At 41.6% G+C, this 23205-nt stretch overlaps 1 protein-coding gene across 1 annotated transcript in view; it reads right to left on the reverse strand.

Moving 5' to 3' along the window:
• Positions 1–23205, reverse strand: part of LOC109928798 (CUB and sushi domain-containing protein 1-like) — a 2165117-nt gene that overhangs the window by 13308 nt on the left and 2128604 nt on the right. Inside the window, exons 69-71 of the mRNA XM_048597409.1 lie at positions 11543–11566; positions 10622–10816; positions 1877–1989 (exon numbers count right to left, since the gene is read on the reverse strand). Coding sequence (XP_048453366.1) covers positions 1877–1989; positions 10622–10816; positions 11543–11566 — 332 coding nt within the window. The remainder of the gene's footprint in view (positions 1–1876; positions 1990–10621; positions 10817–11542; positions 11567–23205) is intronic.

Genomic DNA, 23205 nt, shown 5'->3' on the forward strand with positions numbered 1-23205 from the left:
CCTTTTCTGATAAAGGGTCTAGGCCCGAAACGTCAGCCTCTCTGCTCCTATGATGCTGCTTGGCCTGCTGTGTTCATCCAGCCCTGCACCTTGTTGTCTCGGATTCTCCAGCATCTGCAGTTCCTACTATCTCTCCTCCTCTCACTCCAAGTTTCCTTCCAGCCACACAGGGACGTCCTTAACCCTGGCACTAAGCAGGCAACACAAGTTTCAGATCTCCTGGCTGTGGCTGCAATACAATATTGAATATACTGTTCCCTATCATGAATGTTTTCTTGAATGACCTGCTGCAATGTGCTGCCAAGGTCATATTGGTTATCCACACTACAGTACTTGTTCTCGTCCGCAGAGTTAGCAAATTAATGATGGTCAAAGTTAGGTGGAGAGGTTTCTTCATCTCTGATGAATTCCTATATCTGCCTGGCTCCCAGTTAGGTCCTCCTGTCCTTGTGCATTGGTCATCTCCAAAGTTCTACTTACCTTGAGTTGTCTGACTACCTCCCAAAACAGAGTCCAGGTAACTGCAGCTCTGACTGGAGTGCAGCCATTCTAAGCCTAAGCTATTCCAGCTACTGATATTTACTTCAAATGTGAGATTCCAGAAACCCACATGTGCAGTGGTCATAGCAAACCAGCTGCCTTTTCCGTTTAACATTTTTAATTTAATTTGTTAACTCATCACTAATTTAGTAAAGTAATTGCAAATTCTTTGGTCTACCTGCTTGGAGATGAAATAAGAAGTTACCAGCCACCGGAATAAAACAAAACAAATAAATAGCTACTGTTCCTTCCCTGCACCAAACTCCCATTCGTACCAAATTCTTAAATTTAGCACTCAGCTTACAGGCCAAATCAAAATCACTCAAGAAAGTCAACGATCGCTTTGTTAGCATTAACTTTGTTTTGTTTTTGCTCTCCACAGATGCTGACAGACCTGTTGAGTTTCTTAGTGATTTCTGTTTGCATTCCAGACCTTCAGTGTTCACAATACTTAGCTTCTATTTTCATTTGCTTTGTTAGCTGATCACTCTGTGCTCCGCACTCCAGTATAAACTGCTTCAGAATTCAAAAATCTTTTAAAATTCCTCCATCAGTGTTGAGCAGAGTACTTTCCCTCCCAGCACAGCCAGCAAAGAAAAGCCTAAACCTCTCCCTCGGAAGTCTCATTTTCAGTAGTACAAGTGAGGGAGCCTCATCGGCCCATCTTTAAGAGATGTTAACACAACCTGCAAGATCCAAAATTGTAGCTCAGGAGGCAAATCAGTGGTTGACGCTGTTTGACGTCACCATATGTCCACTTTACATAGATGCAGGAGCACCATGATAACGTCTTTATAATTATGGCCAGCAAAACTGCAAATTATTCAAAGTCAATATTTTACAAGTTTCTTGATTTTGCTTCAGAGACAAATTTTGTAGCCTTCCCCATTGTTCATGTTTTTGCCAAAACAATGCCTCTCATAGAATCTTTCAGCATGCAGGGAGAATATTCTTGCTCATATTCTTGTTTAGTAGCACTAATATATCACAGCTTGCCATTGATTGCTGACAGTTTTGAATGTATTCAGTGTCATTGTTAAGCTGGAGATGTTTTGACTGATGCATCAGTCACTTGATGGTCACCAAGGATGTAAATATTCACTAAGTTATAAATTTCTCAGTTCTAGCAGCGTTAAAGCTATTTAAACCATCCATGTTAATCACTGTATCAAAAAGTAACTCACTGCACAAGAGCGGGATGGAGCAGATCTGATTTGTACAGTCCATATAGGTCAGTTCTTGGAACTGGGAAAGGAGCCTGGTCTGCCTTTCTTTGATGGGATATAACTTCAAAATTACCAACAGACTGAATAATATCAAGAAACCATGTACTTACATGACCATCCAAAGCCCAGTTATCATTTCTGAACTTGCTTATGAAGATCTCAATAGGTCCCTTCATTTGGTAGACCTTTAAAAAAAGTCGGGTCTCTTCCTTTTTATAGATTCCTACAGAAAAATCACACAAGTTTGATCAGGCTTATAACAATTCAATTTTACTGAAAGGCAGCAGTCATGCATGGAAATTTAAATTTTCAAAGATTTCCATGACACTTTTCAGGGCCTTGAGACAGTCAGCAGAAGTTTCTTCATTTTCCTGAAATGGGTAAATGCAGCAGATGATCTGCCCAAAAATGGCAGTGAGTCTTGGAATCAGATTATCAGATTACTGATGTGGTTGAGATAATTATTGTTCCAAAACTAGGGTAAGGCCTGCTCATAGAAATGATTGATTTGCACTGGATGACAACAGCTTGTGTATGCATCATATCTTTAGCCTTAAGGTCTTTTCACACGATATGCAAAGGACGAAAATAAATGTGAATGAATGGAGGATATATCAGAAGCATTGGTAAAATGTTGACAAAAGAAGACAATTTTAAGGATTGCTTCAAATTAAGTGAGGGTGGAGAGCAGAAGGATCTGAAAAGAAGTTTTGAGACACCACTGTCAATGTCTGGGTGAATGACTAAATAGATTGTGTTCAAATGAAATTTTTCTAAATACTAAAGGAGCTCTGAAAAATGAAAAATCCATTTGTTCAAAATTAATTTTAATAATTGGCATTTGAAAGTGTAAATAAGTCCATTTTTCACATTGAACAGCACTTACTTATATTTCACTAATTTTGAACATTTCTGAAATACTGTTTGATCAAGACTAAAAGTTTGTTCGTAATTCAAGATGGTTACCAGATATGAACAACAAAATGGAGCATTTTGGTTATGATTGGCGCAAGAATAGCTTGTTATTATGTTTTCTTCCAAGTAGAAGGTATACAGTATAACATTGATTTCAATGCAACATGGGACATGTTACACAGTGTGTTTGAGTACAGCCTCTGTATCTCTTGGTATAAATTTAAATCCACTTCAAAGTGAAGAAATTAAAGTCTGCTGTCTATGTTGGCTTTAAGGGTGATTCTAAATTAATGCCCTAAGTTACTTACTGTCTTTAAGTCAATATCACAACCTGATCTGCAAATGTTTTGTGTCAACAATGGGTACAGGAAAAATGATAAAATATTCTACTTTTAGGGCAGATATTAAGCGCATAAACTTCAGCCACTTTAATCACCAAAGAGTGGTTTCTGAATAAATTCTACTGTGGTTGAACTTAAATGACATGTCCAACAATATTCACAAAATTGAATACAAAATTAGTAGAAACAAGAAAATAACGTTACTTAATTTTTTTTTAGAAAAGGAATACAATTTGTATTTATTGTGCAGCTGAACACTTTAATATCAGTGATGAGCAATTAGAAAATTCTTATATATCTTTTGTACATTCTATCCCAGGTTTTTAAACTGAACGTGAACCAAACTTTCGTTCTGGGTCTGCAGTTTCTACTTGACTGGACTTGCTTCGTCAATGTGATACCCTTTCCAACCACTCATCAGATTGGCGTAATCAATATGGAAGATTGTGGAATTTTAATCACAAGTTGGATTTGAGGCAATTTGAGTTTCTGCCATCTCTTGCGTCTGACTAAAAGAATTAATTAACCATTGGGAATTTCTGCTCGTTATGTTTCTTTGTCAGTCTTTGATAAGATTCTAAAACTTGAACTAATCTTTTGTGACAGGCACTGGATAAATTTTGGTTCGCATGAAGTGATGCTTTTTCAGGGACTAACAAGGTAAGACAGTGCATGTTGAATGTTAGGACTCTAGGAAGTACACAGAATCAGAGGGTCCTTTGGTGTGCATGTCCATAGATCCTTGAAGGCACCACATCAAGTAAATTAATGTTGTGAAGAAGGCAAATGGGATAGTTGCATTTGATAGTAACAGCATTGAATATAAGAGCAAGGAGGTTATGATGGAGCTGTACATAACGTTAGGCCCCACCTGGAGTACTGAGTGCAGTTCTGGTCACCACACTTTAGGAGGATGTGATTGCACTGGGGAGGGTCCAGAGAAGATTCACTGGGATATTATTTGAGCGAAGTGTTTCAGCTATGAAGAAAAACTAGATAAGCTAGAGTTGATGTCCTTAGGACAGAGCAGGCTGAAGGGAGAATCTGACTGAGGTGTACAAAGTTCTGAGGGGCACAACCAGGGTAGATGGGGAGAAACCTTACCATTTTGTCATGAGGTCAATAACCAGGAGTTACAGTTTAAACATAAGGCATAAGAGGTTTAGAGGAGATTTGAGGAAAAATGTTTTCACCCAGAGGGTGGTGGGTAGTTGAAACTCAGGTGGTAAAGGCAGGAAATCTTAAGGTATTTGAGAAGTATTTAGTTGTGCAGTTGAAAGGCCACAGCGTAGCTGCAGGCCACGTGCTGGAAAATGGGAATAGAATTAATGACCAGTGTGGATACTTTCGGCTGAAGGGCTTTTTTTCCGTCTTGTAAAAACTCTATGGTTTCCCATTTTAGATTTGCTAAGGCAATCATTGTTGTAGCTAAATCCAACCAGAGTTTTTTTTCTAAAAACTCATTTTGTTATTTAAAATTGGGTTACACGTAACTGGTGGACTGAAACTGATATAAAATCAGAATAAATTCGTGATAAACCAATTTTCAGCTCGATTGTCAAACTTTAGTGAGCCACAACTGTTAATCAAAGAACGTTTTACAAGCAGAGGTTGTTGTAAAATATCATTTTATGTGCTGTCCAATTCATGACAGACTTTGCAAGTGATGATCTGCAAATGAAGTTCAGTGGAAACTTTGAGGGAAGGGACCTGCAAGGCATTTTAAAATGGAAATGATCGGCATTGAAATCACTGATTGTGTCCAAAGTAGAAATCCCTGTCCAGAGTAAGATAATTCTCCAGTGCTGGGACCATATTTGAATATGAGTGGCTATAAAAATGGAAGGTCCATTTGCAAGCACTGGAATTGAAACACACAACTAACCTGCACCAGTTGAAGTGATGCAGTTAGCAAACAAACTTTGCTACTTACTAACTGCACGCTCAGCAGGGGAGGTTGATGCTCATGTTGACTCTCAATTAAAGCCAGCCTGCACCTTTTTAAAAGTGGAGGTGCATTTTGGATGCAGAGGATTTGGAAGTGTCTTTACAAGCGAAAGTCAGAAGGAGGAAAGAGGAGCAATACAGCTGCAGGCCAAAGAAGAGACTGCCGTTTTTTTAAATGCAGGGGGTGGAAAGAAAGAGAGGAGTCATGCCTGCAGAACAGGTCTTCCAGACTTTGACAAAGGACTCAACTTTATACCCTTATGCCCCCACCTTGATGAATTTCGGGCTCATCTTGCTGTTGAACTGTTTTTACGCCGCCTCCGTATCCACACTCACTTCTTTGGGTAGGACGCCCCCGTCGTTCCTCTGATCCCCTCATCTGCCTCCGGTATTCACCCTTCACTGGAACCCTTCCTCTGGCCACTTATCTGCCTTCGATCTCTTCATTGAAAACTGCTGATGTGACATCAGACGTCTCAGTTTCTCTGCTCCTCTCATCCACTCTAACCTGTCCCCCTCTGAAATTGCTGCACTTCACTCTTTTTGCTCCAACCCTAACATTGTTATCAAACCTGCCGACAAAGGTGGTGCTGTTGTAGTCTGGTGGATTGTGCTTCACCTCGTGGAGGCTCAAGACTAGCTCTTGGTCACTTTTTCCTACCTCCCCCAGACCATGACCTCATATCCGAACATCAAGCCATCGTTGCCAGGACTGTCACAACCTCATTACCTCTGCACATCTTCCGCCCACTGCCTCCCACGTTACAGACTCTGAACCTTGGACAGCCTGCTTCTAACTCCTTCCCAAAATCCACAAACCAGACTGCCCCAGAAGGCCCATTGTGTCAGCCTGTTCCTGCCCCACCGAACTCATTTCCCCCTACCTTGTCTCCGTTCTCTTTCCACTTGTCCAGACCCTGCCCACCTACATCCACGATTCCTCTGATGCCTACTGCCATATTTGACAATTTCCAGTTCCCTGGCCCTAATTGCCTTGTTCACCATGGATGAACTACTTCCATTCTACCTCCATTCCCCATCAAGATGGTCTGAGAGCTCTCAGCTTCTTCCCCAACCAGAAGCCTGAACAATCTCCATCCATCACCCCTTTTCTCCGCTTGGCTGAACTTGTTCTCTCACTGAACAAATTCTCTTTTAATTCATTTCACCTCTGCCAAGTCGAATGAGTGGCCATGGGCACCTGTATGGGTTCCAATTGTGCCTACCTCTTTATGGGGTATGTGGGACAATGCTTGTTCCAGTCCTAGATTGGCCCCCTCCCACAACTTTTCTCGGTTCATTAACGACGTTTTTGGTGCCACCCCATGCTTCTGCCTGGATCTTGATCAATTTCTACCCCTCTATAACTTTCACATCGTCCATTTCCAATACTTCCTTGTCTTTCCTTAACCTCTCCGTCTCCATTTCAGGGAATAAACTGTCCACTGCCATCCACTACAAAGCCACTGACTCCCATAGCTACCTTCATTTCAGCTCTTCACAGCCCACATCTTGCAAGAATTCTATCGGATTCTCGCAGTTCCTTTGCGTATATTGTATCTATTCGGATGATGCCACCTTCCAAACTAGCGCTGCTGACATGGCTTCCTTTTTCCATGACCGTGGTTTCCCACCCACTATGGTTGACAGGTTGGATGCGGTTGGGGGACCTATCACCCATGCCCTTCCTCTCACTCACAACAGCATGATTGGGTTCCCCTTGTTCTCACTTTTCATCCCACCAACCTCCACATCTAAACGATGACCCTCCACCATTTCAGACAACTCCAGCAGAAAGCCACCGCCAAAAACATCTTTACCTCACTCCCGCTATCTGCATTTCACAGACCTTGTTCCCTCTGGGACACCTTAGTCCCATTTCTCGACCACCAAAACCATACCCCATTTCCATGGAACCTAACCATGTAACCACAGAAGGTGCAACACTTTCCCCTTCACCTCCTCCCTGCTCACCATCCAAGGGCCGAAACAGTCTTTCCAGGTGAAGCAGCGTTTCACCTATACCTCCTCAATCTTGTGCATTGTATTCGCTGCACCCAGTGTGGCCTACTCTACATTGGAGAAACCAAACACAGTCTGGGTGACCGCTTTGCAGAACATCTCTGGTCTGTGCACAAACATGACCCTGACCTTCCCATAGCTGGTCATTTTAACACAGCGTCCTGCTCATATGCCCACTTGTCTGTCTTAAGCATCCTGAAAAATTCCAGCAAATGACAGCGGAAACTGGAAGAGCAACATTTCATTTTCAAGCTAAGCACTTTAAAGCCTCATGAGCTTAATATTGAGTTCAACACCTTCAAATTGTGAACCCATTCCTTTTTTTTAGCTTTACTTGTTACATTCTCCGTCGCCGTGTCCTCTCACCCCTACCTTGACCCCACTGGGACTGCTTGTTCTTTCAAATCTGGCAGTTAGACACAGCACTGTTCTGCCATCCTCACATTCCAATCACTTAATCTGAACTATCAACATCCCTTCGCCCCCAACATTCCAACAACCTTCCCCTCCACCCCGCAAACTATTGCGTAAATGCTGTCCCCTCCACACTTCACTTCAGCTCTGATGAAGAGTCATCTAGACTTGAAACGTTAGGTTGTTCTCTCTCCATGGATGCTGCCTGACCTGGTGTGATCACCAGCGTTCTTGTTTCCTGCCAGACTTACACTTTGAGATGAATGGGAGCAGGTTGTCAGTGATTAATTCAAGGAGCATGGCCCTGAGGAGCATGCTGCATAGCTGTAAACAGTTGAATGACCGACCTCACACAAATGGTCAAGATCAGAGAATGCCAGGTGTGTCAAAAGCCATCACCTATCCAACACCGACCTCAGACACTGCTCAAAGCACTTCCCTCCCTCACTAAGCCAGTAGCAATCTTCAGCAATTGGCACTCATACCTCACAGTCCAGTGCTTCTGTTTACTGACAAACACATATAAATGCCACCAGCAGTATCTCACAGCTTGCACATATTTACACGGAAATATTCAACTCTGACAATCAAACACGACACATTCAAATGCATTGCAACACACTCAATGAGACAATTGTCTTGTAGGTCAAGGTCACTGCAGATAAACTGAGTGGGTAAGGCAGCTTCTAAAGCCCTTAAAGGAGACAGTGTGGTGAATTATTGGGATGGAAGTCACTGAGGCTGTTACACCATGCAGAAACCATCTAGGATGACAGCATGTTCCTCCCTTTGCACCTTCTCAAATTCTATCTTACCATTATCCATTTCAAATACAAGGTGGGACCAGGGATCTTGATTTCTATCCACTCAACTTTCCCTCACATTTACCATCCTACATTTATGCTCTCAGATACTTAAGAACCACTGGCTGGTGAGCCAGTGTAACCTGGTGTAAAGGAGACACAAATGAAATCCCTTGATCTGACAATCATAACCATCAGCTCAGATACTGGCAATTTAAAAAGAGTGATATCTGCACACAGAAAATTATTGAGCATGAGTGGACTGCAGCAAGCAGTCATGCGAGCGTCAGGTCCACCACGGTTAACGTTGTAGCTGAGTGCTGCTACAGAGAGCTGGAAGAGCATCGAAGAGGCTGATGGGGCTGCACCACTGAAACTCTGTGTGCTTTTACAAGGTCTGACATTCATGCATTTGTCACTGTCAAGAAGCACAGAGGAATCCAGTTCTAACCCAGCAAGTGGCAGCATCAGCACCAGCCCTCCCAATGTTTGAGAACAGGCTTGGTGCATGAATGCCTCACACTGCTCCCTTCTCACTCAGACAACTTGCAAGAGCTCCCCTAACACCCATGAAGACAGTACTTCCATTCACTCTGCATCAGCAAAGGGAAGTCTTTCCACCTAAAAGTTCCACGGTGATGCCTTTAAATAGTGATGGTGGGGACTTCCTCATGCAGTTGAACATATGTTTGGGTTGTGCTGTGGTGGGTTTAAGGAAGAACATTAACAGGCCTTACGAGGTCCAAAATGGCAGGTTGAGAGCCAAATCTGTGTTAGACAATGAGTGAAATTGCCCCACACATAACTGGTACACACGCGGGATGCCTAGATTATTGCCTTTCCCAACTCAAGTTTAGATATTTCTAATCATCCTGATCAGAGATATTTTTACACATGTCTGGAGCAAGTGAGACTTGAGCCAAGGCCTCCTGGCCCCAAGGTAGGGACACTCCCATTGTGCCAAAAGAGCCCCCAGGGATAGGTGCTTGGTCTTCCAGGTATCGTGAGTACCAGATCGCTGTCATATTTATTCTCATTGGAGTTTCTGCAGTTTTGACATGAGCGGTGCCACAGATCCGAATTTTGTTGCCCAGGTCCATGAAGCTGAATTCCTGCATTTCAATTAAATGCTAAAGTAATTTTTAATAACTGCTTTTCAAAGGTCAGGTAGTTTTCATTTATACTACACTCCATAATCCAAAATGTCATGAGTACAGTCATATCAGAGCTCTGACAAAGTCCAAATTGATAATGGTTTTTTGAAATCCTGAATTTATTCTAAAGTCAATTAACCATTTACCTTTCGACAATAAGCTTCAACCGGAAAATGCACTGGATGGTATTGTCATATGAATGCTTAATGCATTCATGTGAAATTATTTGGCATACTGTTTATTTTAAATGAGTTTAAAAATCCATTAGACTGACAAGTCGCAGAATTAGCCCTTACTTTCATCCTCCTAGCCCTGTCCCCAAAGTCTCCAAGTTTCCATACAAAGGAAAGTTCCAGAAAGAAGGATATCAGAACCCTGAACGAATCCAATTTGAACCCAGTCTGTTTATACACTAATGTTAGCTTGTGACCCCATTGGGGTATTAACTGGCTAACCAGCCAAAAAATAAGGCTGCATGAAGAAACCATTGCATGTAACTGTGGGGAGATAATGAAGGAATAATGCCACCCTCTGCAACATCAACTTGAACCGGCAAAGTGTCTGACAGATTTGATCCATTCAGGTCATAGACATTTACAAGCAATCTGCTCCAACACGTCATGACACATGAGTTGTGAGGAAGGGCCATTGGACCCAAAATGCTAACTCTGATTTCTCTCCAAAGATGCTGCCAGACCTGCTGAGCTTTTCCAGCAATTTCTGTTTTTGTTTGTACATGTTACAACACAACTCTGGAGAAACTGGGGCTTGAACCCAGGCTTCCTAATCCAGGGGTAGGGACACTATCACTGCACCAGAAGAGCCCCTGCTCTGATCAGGTCAGAAACTGAGACTGATTTACTGTGAGGTCAATTTAGATAAAAATCATGTGACCCTTAATTAACTATACAGATTTAACTTTAAATGGTATTAGCAAATATCTTGTGATGCTTCATAATAATTGTCCTCCAACACAGTGATGAAACCTTGACATTGTGCAATGGGTTGCTTTCCTATTCTCTTCCTGCACATCCTGCACTGCCTGAATTACATTCTAATATGGCTCTTTTGCTCTTAGCAAGATCTTAGTGCCTCTGCTTCTCTTTACACTGCACCTCAAACAGCTTTTTTATCAGTTCAAAATAGGTTTCAAACAATATTTCAATGAAGAAATTTCATTGTTAAAGAAAATAGCAATACAGACCTGATCTATGTTATTTGGTCCACAACAAGAGGCAGTGCAGGAGATGAAAACTTACCCGACAACTTTAATGCCATGTTGCTGTGCTCGAGGAATGTAACATTTACACGACCATTGGAAATATTAAAATAATCAACAGTTAATGTTGCTGGTTGTTTCTTTCCAAGGTATTCATAGAAGCCCTTCCATATAGAATTTGGAGCAAATACATCTGGAGGAACTAAAGGAACAAATGAAGATTTAGTAACAGAAGCTGCATTTAAATCACACCAGCAAATATACAACAAATTTAAGAAAAATATCCACCAGTGACAATCTGCAAGGAAATAATGACGAAAGATACTGCCTTCAGAGAGTGGAAGAGATTTTGTTCACATTTCTTTCCAGATGACATCAATGGGTTTGAAAGCCATTGTTGTGTCACTTATACTTAATGCTTCCCTCACTGAAATGGAATCATTCCTAACATTCACCTGAATGTTTCAATGGCCAGGGAGTTATTGCTGCAGTGTAGATGGGAGTTGGATATCGGGACCCTGCAGAATCCCTGAAGCGTCAGCTCTGAAAGAATTCCCCTGGAAATTTAAGCTTCTGCTGGGCAATTCCCCAGATCTGGAGCTCTCTGAAAGTATCCATTTAAATCAGAAACTCTGGAGGGTTTTGCTGTGGTTAATAGTTATCCAGAAATATCTATAAAAGACTAACTCCTGAGTAACTACTATATTCTCCATCCACTTCTCCAGCTACAATTACCTCAGACCTTTCACATACCCTGAACTCGGTCCAACACTCTCTCCTTACTGGACTTGACTCCCTTTTCCTGGGAACCACTCCCCTCCCCGTAGAGTGTAACAGCCCTGCAACCTTCCCTCCAAGACCTGATACATCACTGTACCAGACTCAGTACTCCCACCTCCTCCCAGAGCTGACACTTTATCTCCCCTTTGCCAGACATGACTCCCACCTCTCCCTGCTCAACCTGATACTTCCTGCACACCCCAACCTGCCCTGCACACTCCATCACTTATCTGGCACTTTACCCTCTTGGCACTCTAGTTATCTGGCATCTTAGGCCTAAATGTATATTACATACTTACTGTTTCACAGCAGCTGACAAAGTAGCTGTCTGTGTTGCTGGACACTCACATCACAGAACACAGTGGCTCAGTGAACAGCACTGCTACCTCACAGTTCCAGAGACCCGCATTTGATTCCAGCCTCAGGTGATTGTCTGTGTGAATTTTGCACATGCTCCCCAAGCCTGCATCGGGTTCCTCCCACAGTCCAAAGTTGAGCAGGTCAGGTGGATTAGCCACGAGAGATGCAGGGTTACAGGGATGGGATGGGTCTGGGAGGGATGCTCTTCAGACAGTTGGTAGGGACACGACGGGGTGAATGGCCTGCTAGATTGCCCATACTGCCCAGGGATGTGCTGACTAGGTGGATTAGCCATGGGAAATGCAGGGTTACAGGAACAGGGTGGGCGGGGCAGGGTGGGTCTGGGTGGGATGCTGTTCAGAAGGTCAGTGTGGACACAATAGGCCAAATGGCCTTCTTCCACATTGCAGGGATTCTATGATTCTATGAACATGACAACTAGCGCTGTAAAATAGGACATAGTTTGACTGCTCCCCAACTGTCCTGCACAATAAGGGCACCTGTTCGATATAAAGTACACTCTGCATTTCTGAAGAAGTCATGATCAGAATTTCATGCCAGAAATGCAGAGCTCTATCCTAATGGAAAAAAAAAGCTGGAGCAGAGTGCTAATTTCGTTATGATTGCCACTCCTCAGAAAATCCGGCCCACTATTTCCATGAAAGAGCAAGAAGGTGTCCAGTTAACATGAACATTTTCCACTCGAAACTGTCTCAGTTGGTCTACACTGTAAAACCACTGGCAGGTTGCAGTGCAAATATCCCACTGTTTCCTTCACTTTCGTGTTATTGAAACAAGTTAGAGAAAACCTTTTGGCTTGGAGAGCATCTGTCATTGTGAAGTCTTGGACAGAGGTGCAATTCAAATGAAAATGTCCATGCGTGCAAGATTATCAGATACACCTGCACATTCACAATGGATTCATTGTAGTTTTTTCAGACTCTTGACAGAGATTAGGAGATGGGAGTGAAGATTGGAAGGGAGAGAAGGGGAACAGTGTTTGTGAGCCTTGATCCTACATGATCACTTGTCCTCCCAATGATTGTCCCTCCCACAGGTGAACATTTAGCTTCTTTGCTTCTTGTTTTATGAAGGGATATGGCAACAATCACTGCAGCACTCATGCTACGTCTGCAACAGGGTGAACAGATTTTACATTGCTGTAACCACAGAAAATTAATAGTGCTCACTTTAACTTCGCGAAGGCAATTTAGCAAACTGCAGGATTAAATAAAATCTCTTTTTTTGAAAAAAGTCTCTCATATACAAATATCAAGGCCTTGAATTTCTAGCATTTTTGAAATGCTTCAAATTTTATAATGCACACTGAAAAAGATTTTACACAATGAAAATTACTGAAACATAGCACATGCTGAGTAATTAATCTGGAATAAATACTAACCTGGAGCTTTGGTTTTATGAGTTCCTGAATCAGTGCCTTTTGATCTGCCATTTATTTTGGGCCCAGCTGAAAATGACAGAAAGGCCATTAGGTTCTGTCAAATACAAGGATTAATTATCTGCTGTGTGGGACAATTAAATCCTGAAGGCTGATGAAGAGATAAGCATTTTCATCTCACCTGTTAAGTTAAGCAATGCAATTAGAGCAGGCAGCTCTCTATTAATAGATCTGTTGTGAAAGTAAAACATTTGGTAATCTCATGTACTCCTTGTAATCGTTTTAGTTCAGTTTCCAAACACAACTGCAAGCTATAACCATTCCTTAAAGCTCTCCTTTTAAAAAGTGTCTATTTCCAGAATGCTCTACAATAATCCTTGGTTCTAGAGACATCAGTTGCATTTTAATAATTATTCAAAAGATGCTAAATTTGTCTGTTACAAAGACACAGCTATGAGCAATCCTCATGGCAGACCAGCTGGTTATGTGCACTATTGCTCACCATGGAGTCGGCTTGCTACCATTATCCTCTTTCAGCTTGGGGCTTTCTTAGTCCAATGTGGTGGAGGAAAACCACTTGCTCATCCAGTGAAAGGAGGATGTTGTTTTAAAGAAGATGCATTTTATTGCGTGTTGACAACTGTGTACAATATATACTGACATGACAGTCTCTGTAACAATGTCTACAAGGAGGAACTTGATGGTAGGTTTTACTCCTTTGACTTCCTAAGCTGTTCCGTCATCAGGTCTATATTATGACATCAATGTTATGATCGTTATGGATGGGGCTTACAGCACTCCTCAGTATTCACCTTTTCAGACCCTTTAATGACAGGGAACACAAGGCAGGTCATTAGTTATTGACGAAAAAATTTAAAAAAAATAACATTTGGGTCTAACCAGTTGGGTGCGAATAATGGAGGGGAAAAGAAACAAAACTTGTGATAAGTAAATATCTTTAATGTTGTGGAGTGTCCAAGGCACCTCACAGAGACATTATAAAACAAAATGTAACATAGAAGTAGATAAGGAGATAGCAGATCAGATTAATAAAAGTCTGGACAGTGAGGTAGATTGCGTGCACGGGATACTTCCTCAGAATGAGGATGTGGAGGATGTTACAGAAAGTTCACTTGGTGGGTGGAGGGACTGTCTTACGAGGAGACGTTGAGTAGATTGAAACTATACTTGTTGGAATACAGAAGAATGAGAGGTGGCCTTATTGAAACATATAAGAATCTTAGTGGACATGACAGGGTAGATGTGGAATGTCATTGTTTTCTCCTTGTTGGAGAATCTAGGACTAGAGGGTATAAATTCATAATAAGGGGGTCACACATTAAAGACATATTAAAGAAATGAGGAAATATTTCTGTCAGACAGGATTGAATCCGTTGAATTCTTTATTACAGAGATCAGTCAAGGCTGGGTCATTATTCAGAGCTGAAATAGACAGATTTTTAATCAGTGAGGGAATCAAAGGTTTGTGGGCAAAGGCAGGAAAATGGAGTTGAGGATTATCAGATCAGCCAAATCAGATAAATGTGAGGTTATTCACTTTGGAAGCAAAAACAAGAAGGCAGGTTACTACCTGAATGGCTGTAAATTGGGAGAGGGGAATATTTAGTGGGACCTGGGTGTCCTTGTGCATCAGTCACTGAAGGTAAGCATGCAGGTGCAGCAGGCAGTAAAGAAGGCAAATGGTATGTTGGCCTTCATTGCGAGAGGTTTCGAGTACAGGAGCAGGGATGTGTTGTTGCAGTTATACAGGGCCTTGGTGAGACCACACCTGGAATATTGAGTGTAGTTTTGGTATCCTTGTCTGAGGAAGGATGCTCTTGCTCTCAAGGGAGTGCAGCAAAGGTTTACCAGGCTGATTCCGGGGATGGCGAGCCTGACATATGAGGAGAGATTGACTAGGTTAGGATTGTTTTTGAATGAGGGATGATCTCATAGAGACTTATAAAATTCTAACAGGGCTGGACAGGGTAGATGCAGGGAGGATGTTCCCGATGGTGGGTGTGTCCAGAACCAGGGGTCACAGTCTGAGGATTCGCAGTAGACCATTTAGGATAGAGATGAGGAGACATTTCTTCACCCAAAGAGTGGTGAGCCTGAGGAATTCATTACCACAAGAAGTAGTTGATGTCAAAACATTGAATGTATTCAAGATATGATTAGATTTAGTACTTGGGGTGAATGGGATCAAAGATTTTGGGGAGAAAGCAGGATTCAGCTATTGAGTTGGACGATGAGCCATGATCGTGATGATTTGTGGAGGAAGCTCGAAGGGCTGAATAGCCTCCTCCTGCTCCTATCTTCTATGTTTCTATGTTCTGTTTCATTGAATGGCAGAGCAGACTTGATGGGCTGATTGGCCTAATTTAGCTCCTCTGTCTTACGGTTATACATACTCATGGCAAAAAAGGTGTGTGTGTGGAGTCGTGCTGCAGCTATGCATGGTTCTGGCTGACCAGGAAACTCTCCTGCTCTTACTGCCTGCCAAGGGTGTATCCAAAGGATTTGTAGATTCATGATAACCTGCTTAGTCGCTTTATGGCGCACCTTCCATGGCCATTTGGATTTGAGCCTGCAGCTTCTGATCCAGAGGAAGGGACACTACCAATGGGCCACAAGACCTTCCAGGAGTACATTCAAGGGTTAAAAAAAAACAAAATAAAGATGGACAGGTGAGAGGAATAGGGAGATAATTCCAGAATCTTGATCTTGGCAACTGAATTCATGGCTGGGTGTAGTACTGCAATTAAAATCAGGGATGCTCATGCTCAACATTTAGAATGAGAGGAATACAGAAATTTAGGTGTGTTACAGAGTTAGACAAGATTTGAGACAAATGAGCAGATGTTGTGTGGGAACATATGTCTTAGCATTGGAAACCATTAAAACTAGCATGTGAATAGAACAAATAAAGCTATTACATTTGGAGAAAATAGAGAAATAAGGATATGAAAATCATGTTGTACATGGGATGATAGTGAAGGGCAAAAACTGCAGGATGTAATTCCCATTACTGCTGACTTGAACCTACTAATTTTTATGCCTAGATGTGCTCTGTTAATGCATCATCTCTGGGATGAAAGAGTACACTTGGTAATAGACTAGGCCAGTTTGTCCCCAGCTGCAGAGGATTATAGAGAAAGGGCCATTGTCTATAGAAACATTGAATCATAGAAAATAGAAACAGGAGTAGGCCATTTGGCCTTTCAAGCCTGCACCACCAATCAATATGATCATGGCTGATCATGCAATTTCTGTATCCCACTCCCACTTTCTCTCCATACCCCTTGATCTCTTCAGGCACAAAGGCCACATTCGGCTCCCTCTTGAATGCATCCAATGATATAGTTGTGATCATTTCTAATGACCCTGCATAAATATCAGAGGTGGCCCTTGCCGCAGTCAATTATTGCTTTTAGGAAGTGTGCTGACAGCACAGAATTGAACTCAAGTCCATTTCATGCAAATGCCAACCAGCTACATCAGAGCTCCTCCAATGTCAGAGGTCATCGCCACACAAAACGCAGTAATCTCTCTGAACATAAAGTGACAGGATTGGATGAGCATCTGAGGCTCATCAGGAATAAATGTAGCAAGTTCCACTTACTGCAAATCAAGTCAAGCATGGAATTGCTTCAAGTAGATGTGATTCTTTAATAAGTGCAGCTCAAGCTTTGAAATCACTTGAATCCCATGTAGCAGCAAGACATAGGTTACTTATCACTTTATTCACAAAGTGACACATTTTCCAAGAAATTGCAACATAATGCAAAAGCCAACAGAAATAATGATGTCTCAAGTATAGTTTTTTTTGCCTTCACTGATCACTATTTGTCTCATCTTTCCCTCAAATGCTTTAAGTTAAAAGTCTTTCTTTAGTATTTTTCACAACAAAATGACAACGAGTTGAAATCCTGCTCCCAGCAGCCCGGAATGTAAATATATGCAATTTCAAAAATCTAATTACTGAGGAGAAAGTATTTTTGCTAACCCACAGGGACAAATAAGTGGATTCGCAGGCTGTAACAGCATCCTACCTCCCACCTGCAGTTTGTCTGTTTCACAGGCATTGTGTTCCACTGTGACAGCAGTGACAAGTTCACGGCAGCTGACCCAGAGACAAGGTAGAAAGAGATGGAAAACAGCTGGATGGTCTGATTCACACACACATTGAGGGAACTAGTCATGTCTTTTCTGTGATGTAAGCGTTTTCCATTAAATGTTCAGTACAGCAAGGGATTGAGGAATATTCACAGTATTGGGGTGGCATCTGACATTTTCTTGCTAGACTCCGTTCGCAACCATAATGCACCAGCTCTACCATCGCCACAGTTGAAGAGGAAGGAGCCACTTAAAGTCTTGCCTGGAGGTTAATCCCAGCCATATCTTCCCTTGTGGCTGTCAAGCCCAGAACACGCATGAAGGTCATAGATCATAGGATCCCTACAGTGTGGAAACAGGCCCTTCAGTCTAACAAGTCCACACCGACCCTCAGAGCATCCCACACAGATCCATCCGCCTAATCTACACATCCCTGAACACTATGGGCAAATTAGCATGGCCAATCCACCTAACCTGCAAATCTTTGGACTGTGGGAGGAAACCGGAGCACCCGGCGGAAACCCATGTAGGCACGGGGAGAATGCAAACTCCACACAGACAGCCACCCGAGGGTGGAATCGAACCTGGGTCCCTGGTGCTGTGAGGCAGCAGTGCTAACCACTGAGCCACCGTGCCGCCAAATTCCAACGAAAGGGTCTCTTTTTAAGAATGGATGTACCAGCTTTTAAGATGGCTGCAACACATCTGGTGATTTTAGTAATCTTGGTGAAGACAACGCCAAACGTTCGAGCAAATAGCTCACTGAAATACGGGCAATTCCCAGTCACGTGTGAAACTCACGGTTCATCCTTACAAAAGGATTTGTGAAGAAGCAGGATTCCACTGTGATGTGCCTGTTGAGTTACCTTCCTTCTTCTTTATGGTCAGGACACACATCAAAACTCAAGGATATCAGATTAATATGAACTGAGCTTCATCAACCCTTGTTGCGTTGTGATGGTTCCTGACAATAAATCACAAAGACTCTGACTCTCTCAACTCGAAACATGTGAAAATTTACAACACAGGCTGTGTAGGCCAGCCCACTACTATTTCGGAAGAATGACTTTGGACTCATAAAGCATCAAGATAGCCTTATTTGTACCTGTTTGTAAAGGTTAACAGCAGAAGCTCATCAGATTAGAGATACTCAATGAGAAATTGCATCTGAACTAACATCATAAAACACTAAACATCATGCCACTAAAACAGAATCAATAGAAATTACAGCAGGATGGTGAGGGGATGGATAGAGGACAGCTAGTCACCTACTTGATGTGCCTTGGAAAAAGTCTGACAGTCTACTTCCTCGGTTAGAACAAGGAAAGAAATTAGAGGTTATGGTGAAAACATGACAGTGTACACCATAGTCAGACTTCTGCACACCTAATTATGATCTTGACACTAAAGAAAGGTTCAGGTGCTAATAATAAAGAAACCATTTGTACATCAATATAAAAATCTCTGTATTAACTCGAGCATGAATTAGAGAAATAGTCTTAAATGTGCCCCCTCTGATGACAGTTTATTTTATTCAGCTGATAAACAATTTTTTTTTTAAACATAGGATTTCTGGTCATCTACATGGGAAACATTAAACAATTTTATATTTTTAGCAACTTCACTGGAAGTCACACCAGTCAATGAAGAACAAAATTCATTTCACTTGTCAAAATGAAGTCGTACAATAATTGGCAATTTGTCATCATTAAGCATATGTAGCCACACACAATTACTGGTGTGATATATTGCACTCGTAAAGACTATAGACTTGAGGGATATTATACTCAGAAGGCTGCAACATGTAAATAATTATCCAACTGTCATATTGTCAATTAACTAGGATTTGTTTGCTCAAAGGGCAATGTTGAGAACAATGACATTAATGTGTATTGTTTTGAAGGTCTTTCGTATGGCAATTAACAAAAGTCTAGAATGATGAATGCCAAAAATTGATCAACACCCAGGACTTAGGAGCAGAAGTAGGCCATTCAGCCCTTCCACTGGACAAAATCATGGCAATCTGGTTGTGTTTTCAACTTCTCTTTCCTGCCTCTCCTCCATAAAGTTTAAATCTCTTATGTATCAAAATCTGTCAAACTTGATCTTGAGTAAATTCAGTGACCCTGTGTTCACACTTTCTGATCCTCAGGGAGAAAATAAATCCTCAGCATTTCTGCCTTAAAAAGAAGACTTTGCATTCTTAAACAGCATCCCTTAATCTAGTGTTCCCCCACGTCTGCATGGCAATACTTCCAAGATGCTGCTCTGAATCTCAAGTACAAAGTGAAAATATAGATGAGCTGAAGGGTGCATTGCATGGAATTCATGGACATTTCCTGTCCTCTGCTTCATGATCATCAGGCACTGAATTCAACCAATTCTTTGAACAATGTGACTCTCTTGTTTCAATGCTACTAAGTAGTACTGGCACTGTATATCATAGTGTTTGTGTCTAATGACCTCCTTTTCATAATTAAATAGTGCTCATTTTGATCTCTTATGTAATTGAAGCCTCCTAGATTGAACAAATTGAATCCACATAGTGAGAGATATAAAGTATACCTCTTGAGTAATATTGCAGAGGATATCTCATCATGTTACTGTGCCAATCCAAACAAAGAAATATTCATTTGTGACAGTCACAGTTGTCAGTTACGGTGTTTAATGGTCCAAGAATTCCTCCAGGAATTTGATAAGTGTCTGAGAAATACAAGTGTAGGTTGCATTTCATTTTGAACCCATCTTTGGCATTCCCTAGACTGTTCTTTTTGCTGGGAGGGAAATGAGGGGGGAGCCTTCTGATCCTTTGATTTTAATGGGCATCATTAATGAACATTTGTTGAGAATAGGTCAGATGCTCACTAACAAAGGGATTTCACTGGAAGGGTAATGAGCTCTTGCAATTTCTGATTGTAAGCCACGGAGGAGAACCTGCAAAAGCAGTCCATCTAACTACCGTCCCAGTTGTGTTTCAGTTTTAAGAGAGAAAATGTTATCTGACAATCTAATAGATAATGCATCTTTTGCCATTCCTCTACTTTGTCCCTGTAACTCTGTGCATTCTTCCTTTTCAAAAATTATTCAAATTTTCCTGGAATGCTTTGATTGACTCTTTCTCCACCATACTCACAGACAGGGCATTCCGGCCCCAAACTAGTCTTCATGTGAAAACAGCATGGTGACAGGGTTCTTAAATTTGGTCAAGGCTGAGTTTCATAGATTTTTGATAGAAAAGTGACTTAAAGATTACACGGGAAAGACAAGGGGGAGATACAGCCACAACCAGATTGACCACAACTTGAAGGGCAAAATGGCCGACTTCTGTTCCAAAGTCCTATGTTTCAATGAGCTCTTGTTATTTGTCTCTTCAGATTTTAGTTAACTACTATAAGAGACCTTCATATCACCAATTCTTCTTCTGCCAAATACCTTAAAACAATCCATTATCATTCTTAGCCTTTCCACCAGTGGAAACAGCTTTTCCCCGTCTATTCTGTCCAGACGCCAGATGAGTTTAAGCTTAAATTCCGTCTCAGCCTTCACTTCTTCAAAGAAAACAGCCCCAAATTCTCCAAGCTTTTTGCATAATTGAAGTTCCTAATCATCGGAACCATTCTCTAATTCCTTCATAATCCTTATAGTGTGACATCCAGAACGAGATACAATACTTCAGCTGAGGCTGAAAAAGTGTTTTACACAAGTTCAGATTAACCTCATCGCTTTTGTTTTCTATGCCCCTATCAATTAAGCCCAGGATGTTAGATAGTGTATTAATTGCTCTCCCAACCTGGTGTATCACTTTAAAGGCAAGCAAGCATGTACATCTTGATTCCTCTGCTCTTGCAACCCCTTGGAATTTTATCTTCTGTCTCTTGTATTTTTTTCCACCAAAATGAATCACTTCACACTTCTCTGCACTGAATGTTATCTGCTTCTTGTCTGCTCATTCCATGCAATTTCAAAGTACCACATTACCCTTCTCTTCTAGGTTCTAAGATTCTCAAAGTTCACAATGCTTCCAAATTTTGTATGGTCAGCAAATTTTGAAATTGCGTCCTACACCAAGTTGTAGTCCATTAATATAAAGCAGGAAGAGTGAAGTTCTCGTCATTGATCTCTGGGGAATCTCTTCAATGACATTCCTCCAGTTTAGAAAAAAAATCCACCAATCACTTTCTTCTGTTTCCTGTCACTCAACTAATTTCATATTTCATTAGCAATTTATTTGCTCACAAGATTGCTGTGCGACACTGTATCGAATACTTTTTTGGAGGCACATGTACACTATGTCAGCAGCAAATGTCTCAATTTATTTGGTCAGTTGCACTAGCATATGCATTTCAGAGGTTATTTGAGATTTGAACCCATTAGGTGCAAAGGAGAACAGATAGTAAGGTCCTTGCCTTGTATCTTCATTGACTATCTCCTTACCTGACTTTGAGCTGTGCTATTGCTTATGTTGGCTTTCTCCTGGGGAAATAATCATTGATATGTCGCACACACACAGCATGTGGAAGGGTCCCACCCTTGTGACCCACTCACTGCTGGGAGTTAGTTAAGCAAAACTCCAGGCCTATTTGGCTGCAAAAACTTCATCTCTCTGCCACAGTTTGAATCCTTTCCCACCACCATCAGATTCTGCTTTACTCCCCCTGTCACAACACCACATTCCCCCAAACCCTTACCCCCATTCACCATAGACCCAACGTACCTGTTGTCTTGGTGTCAGAGTCAGACACTTTGTCATCCTCCCTGCCCAACAACTCTGAACAACAATTGGGCTCCATGCCACAGCTCCAATACTTATTGTTTTTCATGATGACAATAATAATCTGACAGATGTTCTCTTGTGTCTCATCGTTTGATGATTTAGCAAAAAGTTGAAAGTTTTGGGAGTAATCAACTATAGCTTGTAGGATGCTCTTTTTCAAGAAGGTGACATCTGTCCCAATTTCCCATCGAGATGATGGAGAAATTTGCCCATTAGATATGTGGCCATCCAGCTCAATTTCATAAGTTTAGTGCTGTAGATCAGAAACTACCAGGTTCAATTCCTTCCTTGTGCTGTTCATTCAGGTCAAGCTGAGATCATAGTAAGGATTATATGCACAAATTGTCTGGCATGTAGGAAGTCCGATTATTGCTTCTTCCTCGGCCCAAGTGAATGAAAGTTCAATACTTTTTAAGCCTTTTGCTTTGTAAGAGCTTTAGTGCAGCATGGGGTAAGGCTGTCATCACTTGGTTCAAAAAGGTGGAGAGTAAACACCATATGTTCCATCCATCTGCAGCCAAGATTTTCAGTGGGCATTCGTCAGTTGGAGAGCAATGTTGATTTTCGTGTTTAACAGACCATATACCAATTTCAAGCATTTACGCTGTTTGCCTATTTACATGCCCTATTGAATATAACATCAGATCGGTAATAAGCATCAGTTGGGAGGGGAGGGAGTGGGGATAAGGCTTAAAAGACTCTTCCCCACCCCTGCCCAGTTTTGGCTTGCTATTTCTCGCTGTGAACCTGGTGGTTATATGATAACTGTGTTTGGGTTATCACAATTGCTAACTATTTGCATGTATCCCAGCAACAACAACTTACGCTAATGTTGCATCTTTAATGAAGTGAAACAAGGCAAGAGTAATATAGAAGAGAATGCGACACCAGTTTACATGAGGAGATATTAGCTCAGATATTTAAAAGCTTGAATAAAAGGTAGCTTTTAAGAAATGTATCAATGGAAGAAAGAGGTAGAGAGGTGTAGGGATAGAATTCTAGAGTTTAGGGCCCACGCAATTGAAGACGCAACCACCAATGGTGGAGCGATTAAAACTGGAGATGCTTAAGAGACTAGAATTTTAAAGCTAAAATGTTGCTGAACTGGGAGTCAGCAATCAGAGGGTTGATAATGTGAATGGGACCTTGCAGAAAGAAGGACTTAAGACAGTTGCGTTCTGGATGATCCCAT

Source organism: Rhincodon typus, chromosome 5 (assembly GCF_021869965.1).
Source record: "Rhincodon typus isolate 14 chromosome 5, sRhiTyp1.1, whole genome shotgun sequence".
Lineage (NCBI taxonomy): Eukaryota > Metazoa > Chordata > Chondrichthyes > Orectolobiformes > Rhincodontidae > Rhincodon > Rhincodon typus.